The sequence below is a fragment of the Cygnus olor genome, chromosome 10 (assembly GCF_009769625.2).
Source record: "Cygnus olor isolate bCygOlo1 chromosome 10, bCygOlo1.pri.v2, whole genome shotgun sequence".
NCBI classification, from domain to species: Eukaryota; Metazoa; Chordata; class Aves; order Anseriformes; family Anatidae; genus Cygnus; species Cygnus olor.
Window position 1 is genome coordinate 16,827,191 of NC_049178.1, and position 22,933 is coordinate 16,850,123.

The 22,933-nt window shown below is 39.0% G+C and overlaps 1 protein-coding gene across 1 annotated transcript in view; it reads left to right on the forward strand.

Moving 5' to 3' along the window:
- Positions 1-22,702, forward strand: part of TAFA1 (TAFA chemokine like family member 1) — a 222,822-nt gene extending 200,120 nt beyond the window's left edge. The window contains 3 exon segments of the mRNA XM_040569135.1: positions 22,577-22,627; positions 22,630-22,653; positions 22,656-22,702. Of these exon segments, the coding sequence (XP_040425069.1) occupies positions 22,577-22,627; positions 22,630-22,653; positions 22,656-22,702 (122 nt within the window).
- The last annotated feature ends 231 nt before the right edge of the window (positions 22,703-22,933 follow it).

Here is a 22,933-nt window from a genome sequence, read left to right on the forward strand (position 1 = left end):
CAGCCCCTGCAGGGAAGGTAATGACAGCTGGAGGCTTGTCTGCCCCTCACCCAGCCTCTGAGCACCCCCTCAAATGCCACCTTTGGGAACAAAAGGAGGTGCTAAATGCCAGCCCACCCGTTTTCTTTAGGAAATTGTGTTGGTGAATTAATAAGTGCTTGCAGGGTTTTGGAGAGAGGTCCATAGAACCACCATCCTGATGTCAATCAACTCAGAACTTCTTTTAGGTTTTCCATAGAGCTTGTTATGCATTAAGTCTACACTATGGTTATTCACCTGGAGACCTTAATCGTTATGTACAGAAAGAACAACTACAGCACAATACTGTTTCTTTCACTACTATTGATCTTTAGTTTCACACTTCAATTTTGCTCTCCAGATTAAGGTGTTTTGTTGTGTTTTTTTGTTGTTGTTGCTTGTTTGGCTTTGTGTTGTTTTGTTGTTGTTGTTTCACATTGCTCTGTGTGTGAGCTGTTCAAAACATGCTTGAGATTTCAATTTTGAGAGGTTTATGCAAGGCTAAGGTTGTTGCTTATCTAATATTTTTGTCAAAGTCCAAGCTCTGAGTTGTAAATGTCAATTTAGTTTTAAGCTGTTTTTTCACCACTACAGTGAATAATCCCATTTTAAATTATTTTATGTTTTTTATTATTATTATTTATGTTTTGTTTACAAGTTAGCTGCTTGTCATTATAATAATTTTAGTGAAAGCGACAGTGGAGGAACCAAGCCTCACAGCAATAGATTGTTATCCAATGTAACTTATTGATCAGGTCAGGCAGTAAATTAACAGGAGCAGAACACCATTAAATTTTGAACTTAATTGCCTTCTACTCTTAATTTCTATTGGATGTAATCAATAGGTGCCAGAGGAAAGTTAAGACTTACTTAGCAAGCCGCTATTTCCTGCAGCATAATGGAAAACTACTGTTTCATCCTCTAGTTGATGCAAATAATTTGCAGTTCAAGTGTGGCCACTTAAGCATTTTATCAAAGACTCACTTTTAGTTCTGTCTTGATTAATCTTCATCCCTGCCAGAAAGAAATGTGATTTAGTGATGCAATCTGTTTCAGTTTAGCTGTCTCTTTGGTCTTTACACTTACGCTGGTGTAGCAGCAATGCTGTCTCCCTCCAGGACCTCTCCATCCTGTTTTCCTGTTCTAGTCGTGCCCAAACAGAGTGTATTCAGGGTGCTGTTCCCAGAACAGTAGCTTTAAATGTCACTGCCTTTTCCAAGGAAACGCAATGTCACAGCCAGTAGAAACGGAGACCATAGCCTTGTTCTCGACTTTTCTTCTTAGATCTTCTACTAGCTCATTTGGGCAAGTTGCTCACTTCTTCCATTTTTTTTTCTGCCTGTAAAAACACTAATGTAATTGCCTTCACCAAGGTCTGATGTCAAACTGACATGTTGCACTCCTTTCTAGGACTCCCTGTGCTGATGATAAGCCTAGTTCTGATCTCCAGCCTACTGCTCAGTTTGTTGCTCCTTGCATCTCACATTTCTCTCTCCGGTAATAATTCACATACTTAGTTGTTGCTTTTTTCTTTTTACTTGCTGTTGACTTTTAAGTATTGCTTATCCTGCTGTAATCTAAAACCAGTTCCTTATAAATCAATACCTCAATGCTATTACTATATTACACCTCTTTAAACACTCTATTACTTTTTCTTTTGCTAATAAAATGCTGCAAAGAAAACGCTGTATTTCAGGTAGCCTTCTGACAAAGCCCTCTAGAATCACAGGGACATGAAAAAGCCATTGAATGTGGGATAGACATCCAATGCAAATTAGGGGTTTGTTGCAAACTTTGGTGAGCCTTGGAAGCTGTATTACTGAATATGTAGAATAAAGTAGACCTAGGTAAGCATACCTCATGTTTTACAATAGTGTCAGTTCTGTGCCAGTTGTGCTATTCCATATTTATAACTTTATCTTGGCATTAGACAATTCACTTTCAAGCTAATAGGAGTTTTCCAGGAGTGTCAATTCAGGTTCTTGACGAGAAATGAGCACAGCCCTTTCTGCACAGCTTTACAGCAGAAATAGCAGTTAGAGTAGAGAAGAGTCTACTTGAGATTTTTATGAAGTGGTGCATAATGATGGATCACCAAATTGAAATTTCTATGAAGGTCTGCCCTTTTCTAAGAGAGCTGATCTATACACCCTCTGGAAACTAAATATCTTCGGGGAGTGGCGAGTTGCCCAAAAGAGTCAATGCATCCAGCAAGCTTTGCTCTGATATCCTATCTTGCATCTCTCCACAGTTCTCTCCATTATGAAATGTAGGTAGTGGGTATTTTACCATAAGCATCTTTGATTGTATTCAAGTCCAGTATATTTGGAAAAAAAAAAAAAAGTACTACTTGCTGTCTGTGCAAATTTAAAACCTCCCAAATCATCAAAAGAGCTGAATATGAGTTTACCTTTTGGACAATTATTCCTTGTCACATTATGTTGGTTAGCAGGGAATTCACCACAGGGGAGAAGAAAATTAATTCCTTGTAACAATCAGGAGGCTTTTATTGTGCTTCCAATAATATATTTTCTAAGGGAGGGCAAAGTTTGGTGCTGAAACCATACCACCATTGGCCTGGTGCAGTGAACAGGACTCCCTCTGCAGAGGGATGACTTGTTGGTCTGTGTTTACAGGCCAGCAATTGTGCAAGACTCCTAGTCCCAGCTTCCAGAAGAGGCTGAAGTTCTCCCATTTCAGGTCATTCAGAAGTTGTGCCTACATCGCTCATCCTCACCTTATGAGCAGGCAGACAGAAGAGTTGGTGTTGTGCCTACAGCATACTTAGGGAACTGAATCACAAAGTACACGTTCACGCAGAAGCCTGTGACCTAGAAGGGAATTGTACATAGTGTTAATTGAGAATCTCTGGCCAGGACAGTGTCAGCAATTATAATAGCATTCGCCATTTCCTGTGGAGAGGAGTTCTTTTTGTGTTCACCCTTCTGCCAAGAAAAGGATAAAATCTCTCATTTGTCACTGAGGAGAATCACCAAGTCTTGTCCAAATTGTGCTGTTTCCAAGGCACCAGATTAATCTCTCTGATATCCCTTTGACATTTTTTTCTAGACTAGCACATAGCCGAATTTCTTCTTTCATGATCAACTGGTATGAAGGACAGCTAACTCACATGATAGTCTTTCACCACTACCTGCTACACTGAAAAACCCTACAGGAATGATTCAGTACACATGTACTCCCCACAGAGCAGAGATTTGCTGTGCTTTGGGGCAGAATTTCGCCCCTGACTTGCTTCATAAGAAGCCTCTGGAGGAGACACCTGAAGCAGCTGACACTACCCCCCTGGAAAAGCAGCAAAGAGAGGCAGCTGAGATGATGTTTTGATGCTCTGTCTGATCATCTTTTGAAGCTGCCCTGACTTCTTCTGAGCATCTTGAAAGGGAAGGATCTTCCTGCACCATACAGCAGCCTATCTCAGACCAAAATTTGGCATGATTTTTTTAGGTATTTGCAATGATTCCCAACTGCTCTGGAATGAGATGTGGATAAAAAGACATTCATGGTAAGGTTGATAAGTATGGTTTGGTTCAGTTGAAGTTCCCCCTCTGGCTTGCTGTCATCTCAGAAGCCTTGTGAACAATAGATTGTAATAGGTATACACACCAGCAATGGCAGATAACGTAGAAAGTCTCAGATATGCCAATGAATTAGGATCAAATGGAGCAAACTAATTCTCAATCATACCTAGTCACCACTGAAAAGATGATGATAGAAGGAGACAGAATCAAAATTAGCAGGATAACAGATTGCATTTCTGGTTAGGAAGAAGTCCTGCATTATGAAATGCTGGTGGATTTAATGTTAATTCTATCCTCGTTTGTCATGCACATTGTAAAGCGTGTTAGCAGTCATCGCATGCTAGTTGAATCAAGGCAGTGAGGTTTTGGTATTTTTAGAGTACTTTGTTTTATAGCTTAGAGCCTTGGCTGAAGTCCATCTGCTAATATAGAAGATTCACTGTCAGGCTGGGAACTGCAGTTGTTGCTGTTCTCTCTATACTCCACAGTGTCTGCAGGAGGATCGGGATTGAAGCTGTGAATTTTTCTCATGATCCCCAAATCCAAAATCATATTTGTGTAATTTTTGTCCCTATAAAGTTATCCACTGCTTGCAACTAGCTTTCCTCAGAAATGGTCAGACAAGACATATGGAACGCAGGCTTCCTGTATGCAGATAGTATAAAAGATCTAGACAAGACAGTAACTCTACTTATGACCAAAATGGGGGTGCAGCTCTTAGAGGTCAGAGCACAGTTAGTGTTTCAGGTGAAGAATGCATTATTTGCATAACTCTTCAAACCGAACGTGTTGAATGTATACATCAGTCTTTTTCAACTCCACCTTGTTATTCAGTCTAAAGAGTTTAAGAGTTTTTTCAATGGCACGCTGGTGGAGTTTCTCAAAATATTGTTACTGGCAGATATTACGTGCGTCAGCTGGAGGGAAGCTTCAGCTTCTGAGGGGAGTTTTGTGATCCTACCAGGGAAATGAAGCTGCAAAGGTGTGTTCCTACTGCCCAACTCTTTCAATGCCCTGAAAAAGAGGGGAAAAATGGTGTAGAAAAAAAAAAAAAAAACACAACATATTGTATATATCTAATGCATTTCACAGCTATGTGATTGCCAAGGTTGTTGTTTCCCTCCATCCTATATTGTTGCCTCAGGTGTATGTAGAAAGAGGCTCTTCGCAATCACACTGAAGATGGGTGGGGATTTGTGGGTGTGACAGACTGCTGAAGAAAGCCCCAGAGTATGTAATACACTAGGAAGTATTAATGACGATGCAGAAAAAGCCTGTTCCATTCTCTCTTTACCCTATACTAGGTATTTAGGACCTCACTGTCACAGACTGAGGACTTAGTGAGTTACCTAAATTCCATAATTGGCCACCTAAATCACTTGCCCTCAGTGATTTTCTAAATTAAGAATTTAAAACAAAGAACACTAACAAATGTACAATTTGTTTTCTCAAATTTTCTCCATTTGAAAGCAATAACAAATACAATGACTTTAAAAGTGAGTTTATGTAACTCTTTATCTTTTGGACAATTTCCTTCCAAACAGTGATAATAAATGTACATGTGAACATTTAGAGCTCTCTCTTGGGTCCCATTTTTTAGCCTTGGAAAAATCCTTTTTTATAGCTATATAAAAGGTTATGACCATTCCTAAACAATTCATGAGTGCCTTTTTATTCCACTGCCCACAGAAAGATCGCCCCTAATCTCTCTCTCCAGCAAATAGGACACAAATATAACACAATATTTCTCCTAGACAGAGGATAGTTGATATCCTTCCTGCCCATGTCCTTTGGAGCAGCTTGTACAATCCCTAACAGTCCAGGGATGGGAATATACTTTTGCTTTCACCTTGGTGGAACTTTACCATGTCAAGGCAGAGCTTGGGAAGTGCTTTGAAATCCTTGCAGAGGTGGTGATAAAAAGATATTGGAAACTGCTGTGGTGTAGTGATGTGCTGACTTTGCTGTGCCATCAGCCTCCTCATTACTACCAAAGCATTGGCAGGTCCAAAGCTGTTCTAATTTGACTATTTGTACAACGCTTTTAAATGAACAATTGATGATGCTGTTTGACTAATTCGTTTATATTAAAATATAAAATCGTGCAGCAGCCACTAAAGAAGACACTTCTTTGCAGAAGGCATTCTGCATTTCCCTGGCCCTGCAAGGCAGAGCTTGAAGGTCTCCCCAGGAGCTCCCAGTGCAGAACTGAAGCCTCAGATGCTCCCTGGCCATGAACTGAGCCCGTGAATGTACAATGACTGAATATTCATTTTGTCCATTCTCCAAAAAAAAAAAAAAAGTGTAATTTAAAGTACAAGAATAGCTCCATTCATAAGCCACAATGTGAGACAAGTATCTGTCACCAATGTCGTATCTACGTTTCTTAATAAGAAGCGAACAAAGCCAATATATTAATACATATAAAAATAAGGAAAAAGATATACAGAAAGAGAAATTACCTTTTTGTCATGAAGTGATGTGGGTTGATTATAAGCATAGGTATTATTTCTCTTTGTTCACTTCATTGTGCAGTCTGGGAGAATAGGGGAGCCGTGTGCACCTGCTGTATGACCGGATGAAATCAGGGTTTCAACATTCGGAACAGCAGATACTTAGGGTAAAACTTTCCCCTGATTTGAGATGAACTATTCATCACACACGTAGCTGCCATTAATCTTACATGCAGAGCCAGGCTTCTCATATTTCAGAATCTTTGGAGAGGCAGCTTTTTAATCTATATTTGGTTCCTCTTTTTTTCCCCCTCTGAGATTGGTTTCTCTTTGCATATAATGCTGTAGTAGTTTCAATTTAAACAGAAACCTGAAATAAAATAGTTGAATATGAAACCTTGGCAGAGAGAAAAGAAACAATTATCTTGAAACTCTTTTTTTAAGAGGTAAAAATCTTCAATGACAACACGGCTGACTGATAAAATTGACATGTATTTTAACTTCTGTTTCAAGCAACAGATTATCTTAATCACAACAAGAGGGCATGTACTCCTGGATGGGGCCATAAACTCAATCTCAGTAGTAATTCTCTGTGCGATTCATCTTGATATAACGCAGCACCCTGAAGTACCCAAACTGCAGTGGCTGGAGCCAGGTAGACAAGAAGCAAAGGCAGAGGCTGCACAGCATCTCCTGGCGGCTGGCTCTCCTCTCCTCCCACACCAGCCCATGGAAAAGGCAGACCTAGAGCTGCTCTTGGGAGCCTAGATAGGAAAATGGAAGAAAAGGAAAGGAAAATGTCAGGGAAAACAGGAGGCAAAAATGGAAGCGAGAGTAGCAACTTGGGGTGGGGGTTTAATATCTAAGCTTATTCTCATAAATACGTGAACTACAACAGCTGTAGGTTACTACCTATTTCTATCAAAAGTTTCTGGTAAGCAAGAGCAAAATTGTAAGTCATTTGCATAACCCTTCGGGCTCTTGAGATGATGATATAGCTGTCTGTTGCTTACTTTGTAGGTCATTTATACAGCACATATTCTAAACCCTTTTCTCTTCTCAAGATCTCAGAAAGGATTTTGTTGGAATCCCAAACTACTTGCCATTTTGCAGATCTGGATCTGGACACATAACATTATGAATTCAGCAAAGCGTGTCAATAATGGGAACTGTTTCTCCTACCAGATAGCCTTGGGAAGGTACTGGGAACTGTTCAGACATTTGTGGGTATTTACATGTGTGCACACATCTACCAGGCACACACATACCAAAACACTCAAATACACGTGTCAATTTTACCATTAAGCACTTGCATTTCTTTGCTCCACCATTTCTTCTTAGTTTGCTTAATTTAGCATAGATTTCCTATGTAAGTCTTGCAACTAGTCAATTACTGAATTCCTTTTCAAAGGAAGAAAAAAATGAAGATTACAAACCTCATCAAAGTAGCATAAATCACCATATCTTCACCACGGGAGGATCTGACCTGCTAACAGTAGTTTCTTTCTTCTTTATAGAGGTAATTATTCTATTAAAATTAATAGTAAAATGAATACTGCTGTGACTGAATTATATGGGATAAGCATGAATTGCTGTGATCTGTTCTGCTATGAATTAGTAGTTATTGTGTGCCCAATGAAATTTGCATACTTTCCTCTCCTTCCCTGGTATCAGCCTTGGTTTACTCGCTAAAGCTCTCTCCAGTGTTGCAGCTGGAGGTTGCTGGTGCTTTACACTGGCATAGCAAAGAGGAGGTGTTTGTAGAACAAAGTACCTTTGGTTTTAAGAGAGCAGAAGAAGTTACAAGATAAGCATTGATTTGTTTGATATTTGAACTATCTGAGATCACCTTTCCAAATGTGGTGGAGCTTTTGTTTGTGCTTATATAGGTGAGGTGAGAAAAAAAGAGGAAAATAAATTCTGTCTCCTTTCCACCTGCCATTTCTTTTGTGAAAAGAAATGATATGTGATATGACTTTGAGATCACACTGCCTGGAGCAGCGAGGGTTGTTGGCATCTCCAAGGGACAGTGCTCAGAATAAGGAAGACCCAGGCTCGTGCAGAAGCTCGCAGACCTGCAATAGCTCTGTTTGAGGGAGAGCTGCATTCACCTGTGTGCACCGAGGTGGTTCATGGAAAGTCTAAAGTTAACCTTGAAGAGGATAAATGATAGCAGGGTGAAAAGCAACCTTTTCCACACGCATCTTGAGAGATATGCCTTGAGCGAGCAATAGCAATTACTTATTAACTAGAAGATGGCAGGAAGCAGTTGCTTTTCAGTGCTGTGTGGATGCAGGGCAGATGTCAGGTCCAGCCTGGCTTCCGAGGACCAGATGGAGCCCAGCACTAGCAGGGAAGTTTTACCCTGCAGGCTCTACAGCACTGCTATGTTGGGGTATGAGCTCAGCTCAGTGAGGTGGGCCCCTGCCTCAGGACAAGGTAAATGCCCCAAATAAAAGGACGTACAGGAGGTAAGACAGAGAGAGCTACTCTCCTTGGACCCATGGTAGCCTGAATCCAAAGTCCTTGCAGGTGTCCTACAAGAGCCATGTGCTCAACTTGGCTTCAGATGCAGAAGGAGGAAATTACTGCTGCCCAGACAGTGTGGGAAAGCCCTAGCTGGCTGGATTCCTGTGAACTAACTGCTTTTGTTAATAGGATTTTATTGTTATTAACCAAATTAAGATGGTCACAAGCTGGTTTAGATAGCTTATGTTTGAATAAATAATGACCTGCTGTAGTAATGATTGCAAATTTCTCCCAGTGAACAAAAATCTTTTCTCTTTCCGAAGAATAGTTTGCAGCCACAGTTAGTCCAAAAAATACAAAAAATAAAGGGTGGGGGGGAGGGGGGGGAAGGTGGTAGACAGGGGAGAACAACACTTTTGTTGACATGGTTATTTAATAGAATGTGTTTTGTTTCTTTGGCAAAACCTTGATCTCAATAGTCTCCAGGCAAGTAGAAGATTGTTCCCTTTCCTTCCTACAACAGTCTGTGCAGTGCATAGCCTAACCACTTAAACAGCTTAATAGAAGCACTTTTTCAACCCAAGAAATCAACCTTAGACAACTTCAAAGAAGGTCATATCAACTTTAGATGCAAGACCTTATTTTTAATTCATGTGGTCTATCCGTATTTCCTATCACCTGAATAGTCCTTCCTACAAATTACATTCTTTTTGTGAATATAAACAGTTTATTAAAACTCATGTATTAATTATTTAAATGAGGCTATAAATATTTGAGGAAGCCCATGCAAAAGGCACTCATAATAAATTATCATATTCTACCTTTATTGAAAGTTAATTACAGAACTCTGAATATAGATTCTGTGACAAAGACATCACTGCTGCCTGTCATTACAAGGGGTAAGAGCATTATCTCTAGGTAGAATCAAAAAAAAGAAAAGCAGCACCTAAAGTTTAAAGGGAAATATCAACACTTCAGTCTTAGAGTGGTTATACTAAATGTGGCACACAATCAACCATGTGAGAGTATAATTACCCATGCTCAATGTCTTCTGGGAGGAGCCATCAGTTTCCATCCTTGACTTTGAGATCACAGGTGCGGAGACTGAATTAATGAGCAGGAGAGGAGATATAGGTGTAGAGGAGAAGCATGGAGCAAGTGAAACAAGAAATTGCTCACGCAGATGGATGTAGTGAGTGGGAAGTCAGACACTATAAGCAGTACTGGGAAGAACATCAATCCCACAACTGTATGGCAGATAAGCCTGAACGGTGCAAAGGGATTTCTTATCTGAGAGGACAGGCACAAAATAAAATTGAGCAACAAATGGCAGCAGCAGGATAGTATAAACCTCCCTGGATAAACAGTTGAAAGTCTTTTCCAGATGGGAGAAAACTTCAGGTCTGGAGTTGTTAGTTTTGCAGTACTGATTGCTGACGTGAAGACTCATTTCATAGATATTCCCATCTTCTTAGTCCCAGACTCAGTGCACGTGGTCATGTCCAGCTGACAAAGTTATTACACATTACAAATGACAGGTGCCAATCAGGACAAAAGTAGCTCTGCAGAATTTGGATAATGGATAATTAAATCAATTAAATAGAAAGAGATGTCCCATGATGATCCCTTTCATTATGTATTTCTTTTTCTGTCACCATGTCCTGTGTTCAGGGAGTTCCTTGAGTCACATGCCTGGATTTCTTGAGAACTTGGTAAGGTCACTTCACGGTCATGCAGGATAGACCAGGAGATGCTACTGCTGTGAAGCCTCAGAGTGTGAACTCGTGATGGCTGATAAAACCAAACCACGTGTAAAGATGGAATCACCTCTATGAGGCGTGATAGTTCAGATTTGCTCCACATATCCAGACTCCAGATTTTTCACAACATTTGTCCAGTCACCTGCTTCTGTTCTCCATCCAACTTTTCCACTGCTAAAACAGAAAATCAGAGATCTTACTAGCATGAGGACTGCAATGTAAGGGATTAATTAGCCAATTATCTTTCCTATATTGTCTACTTACAGGTGTTAGTGGTAGTGACTTTTAGAAGAAAAAAATAAAAAAGCCATTTCAACCTCATGTTGTTTTCAAGTGCTTTAAAAAGATGAACGAGAAATATTTTAAAACTTGACCTAAAACAATTTCCTTTTCTGTTTGTTAGTCACTATAGCAGTTCTCTGTATCATTGTTTAGCTATTCATCTTTGGAGGGCTTCTGCTTGCAGACATTTTGCAACTGGCAGAGCTGAACATATTCTGCAATACATTTTACGCTAATTCATGCTCAGATTTGTAAAGAACTTGTGCTGGGCATGCTCAGGCTCCATTTACATTCATTTTGTATGAGCATTAATGAGATCAAGTAGAACAAGGACAGATGTTTGTGAAAAATAAAATGCTAAACTCCTATTTGTAGTGATGAGAACAGAGCTTGCGGCTTCGTAGATAAGCATCATCTGACCAGAGCATGCATCGGATTCCTGGAGTACCTGGAGTCCAAGACTCACAGCTCCTTCCATATGGTTATTTTTCAAGCACAGATCTTGTGTATTAGACACATAAGAGATAATGATCCTTGTATAACTTCAGGATTGTTCACCCCAAGGAAAGCAGAGTAAGGTCATTCTATGCATTATTTGTAGCAAAGAGTTAGAAGTGCAATCCAGGGACTCTCCAAGGTTGGAGAAAATTAAAAAAAAAAAAAAAAAAAAAAAAAAAAACACTGTAAATGGCAGTGAATTTTCATCTTTTAAAATAATACACCTTAGAGTTAAATTGAATGAAGGTAAAAAGACATGAGCTGTGCCAATACCAACATGGCCATGAAATTTCAAGTGCCCATTACCAGACTTCTCAGCTCTGTAAAATGTTTTGGAGTAAATAGGTATTATGAGCACTGAAGAAAAACATGATTTCAAAGAAAAGCTTCTCAGTTAAGGTCAGTTTAATATCCACTCATTGGATATCCACTCCATCACTGTTTTTAATTCATGCTGATAAGCTTTTATAATTTAGTTACTTTTCTTATTCCAAGCATACTAAAGCAGTATTTAAGCTATGATATGAGATACAAAGTATCGTGTGCTCAATTCATCAATTTTTGTTCAACCTAACAGTTCTTGTTCTGATTTCACTGGCATTGTTGCTCTGAAATATCTCCAAATCTATCATGTCAAGATTATGCATGATGTAATTTGTAATAGTAGCTAGGGATTTGTTTACAAAAAACAAATGTTCCTTTAATCTTTAAAACAAAATTAGACTTGTCTTACATCACAGAACAAAGAGATTTGCATGAATACAACACTTTTAATAAATGAGTAATTACCTTGTGGAGTGGCAGTTGGCTCATTTAACGTAACCTTTGAAAACAGCTTTCTCCATACAGATTTTAAACAATACCCTTCTGAGACACATTTTGAGAGCTGGATTGCAGAGGTTTAAGTGCTCTATAGGTGTATTATTTATACCACAGCAGCCCCCAGTTCATGGGAGAGAATTTGGACCGTGGCTTCTCTTCACAGCAGAGGTAATTGCAAGTCAACTGATCTATCTCTCCTAGAAATTTGCAGGCTCTGCTTTTTGGTAGCACCATGGATAAAGCTGCACACCATGTGCCAGACCATCACTAGGACAATAAAACCTGCCTTTGTTTAGCATTTCAAATTGAATCATTCATATGATGAGAACACAGGCACCTGACCCTACTTTGCAGTGTGAGTTTCTAGATTTGTGGAGGTTTAATAACACTCCTCCAATTGTAAACCAGCCCATCATAAACATATTTCTGTGACTGTTATGACTGAGAATAATGGTGTGTACAGGCAAAACCAAAGGGATGCTTCCATCCTCTCCTGGAGCACTCTGGGTCATCCATGGGTTATGCTCATCAGGGCTTTGCCCCCCACCACTTTACTTTGAAAATCAGACAGTCACACACCAACAGAAAACTAATGAAGGCTGCATAAGTGTCTTGGATAATAGTTCTGTGCATTTTTTATTAGGCTGTAAGACACAACAGGCAGAATATTTGGGGGAAAGAGAACATACCAAGAATGTATTATGAGGCATTAGGTCAAGTGCAGATGAACTTCAACTACCTGGGAAGTATTTTAATCACTGGCCATGGACCAGTTAGGCAGCTTACTATGATTATAGAGGAAAAATCATGTGCTTGGTGGGTGTTTTGGACACAGGCATGACTGCACTGGCCGGTGCTTGTACTGGTGGGACTGGGGAGGACAAGAAAGTCCTTCTGAAGCCACGTCCTGCTGCTGTGCTGATGCCAGCACACAGCTGCTCACACTCCAACCCCATCTTCACATGGTTGGGTCAGCCTGTTCAAAAGGATGAGGTCTCAGGCAAGGGTTCTCCTATAAAACTGCAAACCTGAGTCACTAAAGTGATGGCTGAAATCCACATTTAATCACACACATCAATGTATTGTTGAATCTGCCAATGCTGCTCAACCTAGCAAGAGGCTTAGACCAGCAGTGATACTCAGATGCTCTCAGGACATCAGGTTCTTGTAATGACCTCAAAATTACGAGCTGTATTCAGGAATTTTCCAGCTCTGATTATTAACCTCTTCCCATCCTTTTCAGGGGAAGAGTAGAAGATGGCTTAATGTACTTCATGCTTTTAGTAGTCTCTTTTTTTCAGAAAATCCTTGAAATCCAGATTATAGGAGATACATCATCCTTTTACTGCTCACACTGATCTCTGGCCATTGTGCTTTTGTTTCTTTCGCTATTTCTCCTGTCCTCACATACTTTCAACAGCAGGTATATGTGTGACAAACCCTTCATTATTACAAAGAGAGGCCTGGATCTCCAGCCATATATTTCAGCATTTTCAGCCTTAGTACTTTAAAGCACAGGAAATGTAGGGTTTTGTTGGTTGTTTGTTTATAACAGGAAAACAGTGGACAATATGATAGCTTTCATTTTAAAAATAAAATAATCGCTTTTCACATAGGAAATCATATACAAAGCTAAATTATTTTTTTTCATCGACCAGAAGCACATATTTGTTTATGTGTTATTAATGTCTAGAAATTCAATGGAAATTATTGCCTTATGTATTTGTTTACAAGAATCTTCCACACGGACTGGAAACAAGAGACAAATACCACACAAGCAGCATACGAGATCTTAATTCATAACTAATAACTATCCAATATATTATGCATGCTTTGTTATGTCTCATAAATGCATTATGTTTATATAATTTATTCGTTTTCAGTGTTCTTTCATGGCTTTGCTGCTAAGCTATGTTTCTGGCACTTCATTCACACAAAATTTCATGATACGCTTTCACTCTTTGGAGCCCATCTCGCAGCTTTTTCCTTTCCACCTCACTAACCTGGCCTCCCAGGGCACAGGGAATTCACATTTGAGCAAACATCAAGTTTTACAGACACCAGATTTGGTTCAAAGCCCACAAAAACTAAGGAGGATTTTTTTCCTGTTTTTTTTTTTTTTTTTTTTTTTTTTTTCAGTAACTGTTGGATCAGACCTTAAACACGGATTATTGGTTTCTAATGCAAAGACAGGCAATAATTGTTCCTCTCGGGTGCTCACTTCCACCATCGTGAGAGAGAAAGTCATAGCAATTATATCTTTGGTTCAACACCGTCATTTCCTGGCATTTACGGTTGTGTGAGCAAACATCTCCACTGCAGCATCAGGACCACAACAACTCATCAGCAAGATTTAATTTAGGGTCCCTGCTGCCACCAGAGGAATAGCAATGGAAAGCCACCCACAAACCTCCAGGTACCCCCCCTCATCTTCAACTCACAGGCAGGCTCTTCTTGTTCTGCATCTTCCGTTTACTCCATTAATGAATTATTATTAATGAAAATTAACATTACATGGAGGCATTTTTCTTCTTTGACAGCATGCCAGTCCTCAACCCTGGCCTGAGACATATGTGTGAATATTTATAAGCTGCTTCTATTGTCTTTCTAAAAATGTATAATTATGCTGCAGTTCATTGGCATTTCATTAAATATATAACAATAGATTAAGCATTTGCTAGGCTATCTAGAAGCAGTTCAAATAGGATGTAAATAATACTGCTAAACAGCACAAATATTTTATCAGCTGCTCTCAGCTTTGTCCTGCAGCGAGGGACAGACTCAGTTCCAAACTTTGCAATAAATAGCAGTAATGGGTCTCCCTAACCTACAAAAAATCAGTTTTCACCATACAAGTAGGAGAGGATCCTCAGTCACATATATTCATTCCAGCTCCCTGCAGGTGAGCATTCATGTTTTCATTAGTCTCATTAGCACTCATTAGTGTCATGAGGTTGCTCTGAAGTGAGCCGCTCTCTTTGCAGTGGGGTTATGTCAATCAGCAATAAACTCAGATGCATAAAACTATAAATACAGGTGGGTGGCTCCACACTTGCTTTAGATGTATGTTGCTGTGCATGACTTCAAGAATTACCAAGAAAAAATGTACAGTTGTGTCCTAGCACTCCAGAAAATCATAGAAAACATGATGCACTTCTGTGGAGACAAGTTTATCAATGATGATTTACTTCGCCATTTCATTTCCTTCCTCTCTGCCACATATATCTACAAAAACCTGTTTTGTCAAGACTTGCTCTGCCTTTTGTTCTAGAAATCAAGTTTCCAGATAAATAATGCACAGAAGGTTCAGTTAAAACATCAGCTGTGATCCGTAACTGCCAGGGAAAAATGTCAAGCACTGGTCATATCTGAGCTAAGTGGTATGCGGAATACTTTAAAAAAAAAAAATATATATATAATATATATATATCTTTTTGAGTACAGTATTAGCAAGTCTGTCCTGGGGTGGGAGCCAGTTGTCAGGCTGTGTATTTTCCCAATTAGTGGATCATACTGTAGTTAGGATTTCACTTGTGAGTATCTGAAGCAAATTTGACTTCCCAAAATCTGGAAGTTAAAGGTTCCATGTGAGATCTCTGAGATGTGCCTAACTCAGAAGATGTTAAGCAATCCCTACAGTTCTCCTTAAAACTTGGGTGTGTTTACCTGTGCACCTAAGCTGACAAAAGAGCTTTTCCATCTGAACAGCTGTACACACTTTTTAGGTACTCAGAAGACTTAAGTACTGTCATTATTAATGCACTCCTGGAAGTGAAGATGCACATTCACTCACCATGAAGGTGCCACCCATGAGAAAACGTGGCCCTGCCTCTGTTACAGATGCCCCTCAGCCATATGTTTGAGCAACATTTATTTCCAAAGGTGCAAAGAGAGGGACATAGAAAAAATGACAAGCTGCAGCATATAAGCCTCACAGACTGAGCAGCATGAGGACTAGAAATTCCCTTGCAAGCTCTGAGCTATTTTGGATGAAATCTGCTCTTTAGCAGACCATCTCTATTCAGCTGAAAGTCATACATGTGCTTAAAAACCTCCTGGCATCAGGCATATCACGTAATTTTAATGTTATTTTTATTACCAAAGTACCTAGGAAGCCCTGCTACCATCTGAGACATCATTCTTCAGAAAAAAGGTCGGTCCCAAAGTGATGAAACTCAACAGGTCAGTAAGGACAGAGAGGAACATACAAGGAAACAATGCAAAAACACCTCTTCCTCTCAAGTAAATAATATTACAGATGGAAAATTGGAACAGCAACAAGATGATTTACCTGTAGTAACAGAGAAAGTCAGAAGCAGAGCCGTGATTATAGAAGCCTCAGGAGTTTCTGATTCCTAGGCCATTAGCCGGCACTGTCTCTGTTAGCCATATTGTTATGGGGAGGTTTACAACACTCTTTTTTTTTTTTTTTTTTTGGTCAATTTACCTACCAGTATGCCAACTGTTAGAAAATGGCAATGTGTTTTTTTTGCTAGTGAGTCTTCTCATGCTGTTGAATTTTGGTGGTTTATGCAGATCTTCAATGGAAATTGTTCAAGGACTCTTCCCTCTTTTTTACCCTTTCATATTTTATGGTTATATTTTAATGCAGCCCACACAGTTCTTCAGATACATATTAGGCCCTTAAAAATATCTTATTCTGGCTGCTGAATATACTGCAATGAAAAAGCAAGAATTCTGGATGGGGAAAAAAAAAATGCTTAAATTCTCTGTAATACTAGAGAATTAATAAAACATTGTTCAAAAACCTGGAGAATATTGCAAAGATTGGAAGGTTCTAAAAGAAAAAAATTAATATGATCTCTTTTTTTTAATGTTTACTACAATTAAAACATATTAAATTAACTCAGCAAGACTGGATCTGAGGTAATTAGGAAATATGAGACATCACTTGCCAGACTGATTGCACTCTGCTTGTAAGTTAAACTGGAGAAATGTCAGCTTTCCCAGCATTATTAGAGGTCTGTTATCAAAGTCTGCAAAGTATTACACTGGGTGAGCATTAGATTGATGCTTCTAAAATTGAGTGAGATTGAATTAAAGCAGATAGTTTGATGGACTCCCAGTGGGAAATGTCCTGTATTTCTCCTAGACAGTATTATTCAACCTGAAATCTTGTATTGGATTTTTATTCTTTAACTAGCAGACTACGCTTTACAACTCACAGTGTAAATGGTATCTTAATTTGTTTATGAATACACAGAAGACACGTTGTTTCACTCCGTTTTCTCATCCTCCTAGAAAGTGTGTTCCCTCCCCTGTAGTTCATTCTGCACCCCATGCCATCCCAATAAAATATGAGAACTACACGTCTCATTCAGTGCTCTGAGATTTTGTTTTCTAAGGAATAGGTGAGCACAGGGCTACATGATACAGATACTCCTATTTCTAGCTTATATCAGGTTTAAAAAAAAAAAAAAAAAAAAAAGCCTGAAGGGTTTTACCTATTTCTATTGCCAAAGTCTCCATCAGGCAAGAGTCTCTCATGGGGAGTTTGAACTTTCCTTTAATCTAATCCATTTAGAAATGACTTACAATTATTGAATAAATTGGAGAAAATTGATATCTTTTCATTAGACTGACAAAGTCTTTTCACTGCTGGCATCTGTGAAATATGTTCTCTATTAAATTTTATTTATATCAATCTTCTCTGGTGGAAAACTAGATTAAAATGGAATGCTTTACACTTACAGTAAAAACCTTCCCATCCTGAATGAGTGTCATACTGGTTCTGCAAATGATCTCTGTTTCTTATTCCTTGGAGTAAACACAATACCTACGATCAGGAGGAAGCACAGTCTAATCTCTCTATTCCTTTGTATTCTATTTCTAAATAAACAAAATGTGTATACTTTATCAAAGGAAAAGAGGAAAAGAGATAGCTGCTGTGGCTTTGTGATGGCAAATGCAGAAGTAATCTTGGAGCATTTTCATACATAGCATGTTCCCTCTGAACTGTTGAAAAATGCATGATGGAAACTTTGCTCTGTTTCATATTTCAGGGTGGTTCCATAAACATGAATTAAATTTATATATTACCTCTGTATTGTCATACTGTTGTATTGTTAAATATAATGTTTTTATACTCATTGTCATATATGTTTGTCATATTGTTAAAGCAATTTCCTAAATACAAATGTAGAAAAGTTAAAGGAGAATTGCATCTGTCAAAAAATCTTCTCATTCTTTATACTCACTTGAACAGCAAACGTCTGAGGCAAGTGCCTGCAAGTTTCTGAGCTATGTGCATATTTTCTCCCAGACTTCCTTCTGCCCTGTTAATCACCTGTAAGAGAGCAGTCAGCTGCTGCTCTGAAGGACAGAATAACTGCAGTTTAATGCAAGAACTTGAAGACTGAGAAATGAAAAACTCAGCAAGTTTGGGAGTTTAAACGAGCAAGGACGTTTTAATCAAATGAATTGAGTTTTTGTTGTTGTTTTGGTTTGCTTTTTGTTTTTTTTTGTTTGTTTGTTTTGTATTGTGTTTTTTTTTGTTTGTTTTTTGTTTTTTCCAAATATCTTTTGATTCAAGGGGAAGGTGATTGAATGGTTAGTATTTCCTTGTTAATTTGATCTCAGATCAAATTTAGGTGTTTGAGGGCGTTCAAGTGCATTTTTATTGTGATGCTGTAATAGAATAATTTGTCTATGAAATTCGAGGGGAAAATATCCCCAGTCAGCCCTCTTCATGCACCCAAGCTTTGTGCTCCAAAGGATGCACAAGAACAAGTCAAAAAGTGGTCACTGCCCTTATGCAACCCACAAAGAATCTCATGAACTTTGCAGGCTGAAGCCCACTGAAGTCAATCTAAGCAGGAAGTTCCCTGCAGCCATCTGGGTCTTTGGGCATTGTTTGGGAACAAATTCATTTTAAAATGTGATAGAATTGTGTAAACACTAGCAAACGTAAGCTTTCTGTTGCTCTTTCCCTATATGGAATCTGATTACCAGATCTCTTATCTGTTGTTTTATTTCTCTGATGGTATACATGAAGAGAAAATGCAATTTCAACTAAGTGTTTTGTTTTTTTTGTTTTGTTTTGTTGTCTGCAATTCATGCAACCTAAACACATGAAAAGTTAAATATTTTGATCAAAATTTTCTATAGCTTCTCTAACAAAGGTGATAAAAATCCAGTGTGAATTGAACTTGAAAAAAAAAAAAAGGAAGAATAAAGTTTCCTTTCTCCCTCTAGCTCCATTAGTTATGTGCTTAAAGTTTAATATTCTCATAAAAGATGCATTTTCTTGAAAAGAGCTCAGATATAAGCAATCCCTTATTTACACTAGCAGGAGCTGGGGAAAAATAACACAACCTAAGCAGGCGCAGTCAAGCCTCTTTTATATCATATTCTTTTTCTCTCCCCATGGCTGAGGGTATCTGTCTCAGTCAAATCAGCCTTGCATGAAAAAACTCTGCACTTCAGGTATTCCCCAGACAGTGAGAAAGAACACAATGAAAACCACTCCAAAACGTTACAGGCATCTAATTCAGAATGATGTGAGCGCTCACAGCCTGCAATGCCTGGTGACTAACAGGAGCCTGTAATTCTCATCCACAATTTGCAACCTGGGTCACTGAGAAGCTCAGGTTCTTCATGATCCTGGAGATCTTGAATACAAACCATCCCAAGGGAAAGCACCTTAATTTTAACAAATCTCTCTCCGCACGACCACCTCAGCATATCTCAGAGCGACATCACCTGAACAGAGTGAAACTGCATTGTATTCCCTGGAGAGGATTTTTTTTTTCTCCCCCTCCCCATACAGGTGTACCTAAGCTCAAAACACAGCAAACTGTGATTCATTTTAAAGCTTTTGTCTGCCTCTTTGAACAGAGCTGGAGGTGTAAAACTTTGAAATGGAGCAGACCTCAAAGGAGCAGCGGTGCCCAGGAAAGATAGCTGGTCCTAAAGATTAAAAGGCTCTTAGTAGAAGTGAAAACCTATAAACACAAGACTCAAAGGAAATAATTTTCATCTAGGTCTGGATGCCCCCGCCATAGCGTGGTGCTGAGGACAAGACTACAGTAAGCTTTGTAGTGCTTCAGACTTACAAAGGACTTTGCCCACTTACATATTAGAAACAAATTGGTGCTTTTCATCTGCAAATGACCTCAGTTTTCCTTTTTAAAAAGGAGCCTTTTTCTCAGCCCATCTGTGCTGCTTAGGGACCTGTGAGGGTGCTCACTGGTGGACCCTTGGGTGGGCTTTCTTGTGATTGTACCTGTACTGTGATCACAAATGGGTATGTTCACTAAAAGCTGCACGCTGGTAGATGAAAGAGTTGACATCAGGGTTCACTGCTCATTTTGTGTTTGATTGTTCATTGGGGTCAATACCAGATGCTTGGGCTGTATTTAGGAACAACATCAATGAGCAGTTAGATCATTGTAATCGCAATGAACAGCACTGTTTCCCCACACTGCCTATCAGTGTGTTCTCCTCCTATCTCTGAATACATTGCAAACTCTCTGTGCCAGAGAATTTAGTTTTGTGGACTTTAGCACCTAGCATCTTAGGATACCTCTCCACAGTTAGTTAATGCTAAGGCACTGCTACTAATAAACAAATATGATCATTGCTTTTGATTCCATATCATCAGATTCTCCTAAAGTACCCTGAGGATGCTCTGCTCTGATGCTTGCTGTGAGAGCCCGTATTTAGCAGGATATGCTTTTCAGTTTGCCCACTGCACAATCTATTATTAGAGTGCAGATTCAGCCTCATGTGCCTTTTCAAGCATAGCAAAGAGAGAGATCTCTTTTCTTCACTGTTAGCAGCATTAATGATAACCTTCTGAAAATGATGTGTGAATAGCATCATTACACTGCCGTGCAAGCACAGGTGTAAAGGGGTTTTTGTGCTCTACATATGGATAAATGATATATTACATGATAAAAACGGGCACAAGCTGTGAGAAGAAATAGGAGAGAAAAAACAGAGAGTTTAACTCATTTGCTCCAACTTATTGACTTCATCATTCAGAACAAATGAGCTTGCAAAACCAAAATATTTACTGCCTGTGTTTCAAGTAAACCCAACAGATGAAAAGTATATTCCTGTTGGGACAGCTATCCAGTGAGTCTGTTGGTATAATCACATAGCAAGTGAAGGCCTGTTTTAGATATATTAATTTGGACTCCAAAATTGGAGTGACCTTTTATTAGAGCTAATTAGCTCTAAAGAGATATCTGGCCTGCCAATGTTGGTTCTCTTTCTGGTGTGTTTGTCCTAACGGGGCTGGATGCCCTCCAGCATGGCCCACCAAATGTATTGACCAGACGCTGCTCAGGTCAACACGCTCAGCAAGTGGTTTTTCCAGCTTATATGGGGAACAGCAATCTCACGTTTTCAAAGGAAAACTTTATCACACTGTAAAAGAAATAAAACTGAAGTTTAGTGACAGTATACTTGACCTTCTTCACAGGACTTCCCATTCTATATTACTCATTTTTATTTTCCTCGGTTTACAACCAACTTTATGTAAAAAAAGCTTCCTTTCTGAGTATGTGACATGATTTAGTGTTTATTTAATCAATATAAATTATTTCACTGTCACATTCTTACCTAAAGGAAATGGTATTTGGCTTTCTTTGGGTACAAGCATGTGTATGTAGGTCTCTGTGTTTCCTTAGGACTTTGTAAGCATAATCGGATTGCTGCTAGATAAAAAATAAATCAAGAATTTAATTATAAACTCTGAAATGTCCTTAAATCAATGCATGCACAAGGGGGCATTTTCCAGGGCTGAATGGTGTGATGCAAGGTAGTCTGCTGCTTCAAAGGTACTTTATAGGCTTGACACAGCTATGAGGAGAGGTACAGAAGGGTTAAGCCTTTCTATTTGAATGAGTGTGGGAAAAGCTTTGACAGTTAGGTGTCACAAGTGCAACCATGAAATTAATTCTTGCCAGGGAAAACAAGTGACAGACAGAGACACTCAATCCCCAAATATTTGCAATTTGCAAGGTCAGCTAAAGTTTATCAAAATCCCCAGAAAATAGTGCCATTAAGATACAGTTAGTTTATGGACAGATACCAATTCCCAAGGAAAATAAAATAAAATTTAATTAAGATACACTCAAAGTTGTAAACATACATGCCGATTAAATTCAAACAACAAGATCCAAACACTGTAATTATTTAGAATGCTAAACATTTGGAAATTGAAATCAACTGCTAAAGATAATATGGTTTCTATAAAATTCATAATTGTATTTCAACAAACTGAGTTTCTCCTGCAGTTGAGTAATACCTTACCTTCTCTTTCTAGTTGTAGCACTCCCTACTATGGGATATTGCAGAAGCAAAAAGTCTACAGTGTTCAAAACAATTATGCACCGGTTTGTAGAAGAAAAAGCCAACTGTAGGTATTCAAAGCAAAGCAGACACTGATTCCAGAGTTCCCTGAGACACAAGTCCAGAAGCCCTGCGAATATTTGGGGGAAAATCTATTTCAACTTATCTTGTTCTGTTAAATCCAAAAAAATCAGACTGGTCATTCACAGACTAGACCTTGTGTGTAAGGAAGCTATGGCAAGCAGTGCATTGTTTGGACAACATTTGGTGCAAAGCAAGAATATTAATGTGGACTCCTTGCAACTAAATTTCAACGAAGGGTTTAGGACAACGCTCCTAAACAGAGTTTCCCCTTGAGATATAATTTATTATTTTCATTCTAACATTGCTGTGATCATTGTCTTTTCTCTTTTAGCTTCAATAGTGATTGGGAAATGGTGGTGTGAGATGGAGCCCTGCCTAGAAGGAGAGAATGTAAGACGTTGCCTGATAATCTGGATGGATGTGTGCGACTGGCAATAAAATCAAGACCCCAGAGTAAGTTGTCTTTCTGTCCACACCCATGAGGTTTTAATAGGAACAGAAGTCGATAGTGATTGCCTACACCTCGATCTTTCCAGCGTCATGTCTGCTGTAAATGTCTCAGAGATCACTGTGCACCTCCCAGCAGCTGATGCTTCTGGTCTACTGAAACTCTCCTGGATTCAGGCTGCTCAGCTGAGTCCAGGGTCGATAACCAGCAGCTTAGAGCTACTGAGACGCCATTCTTATA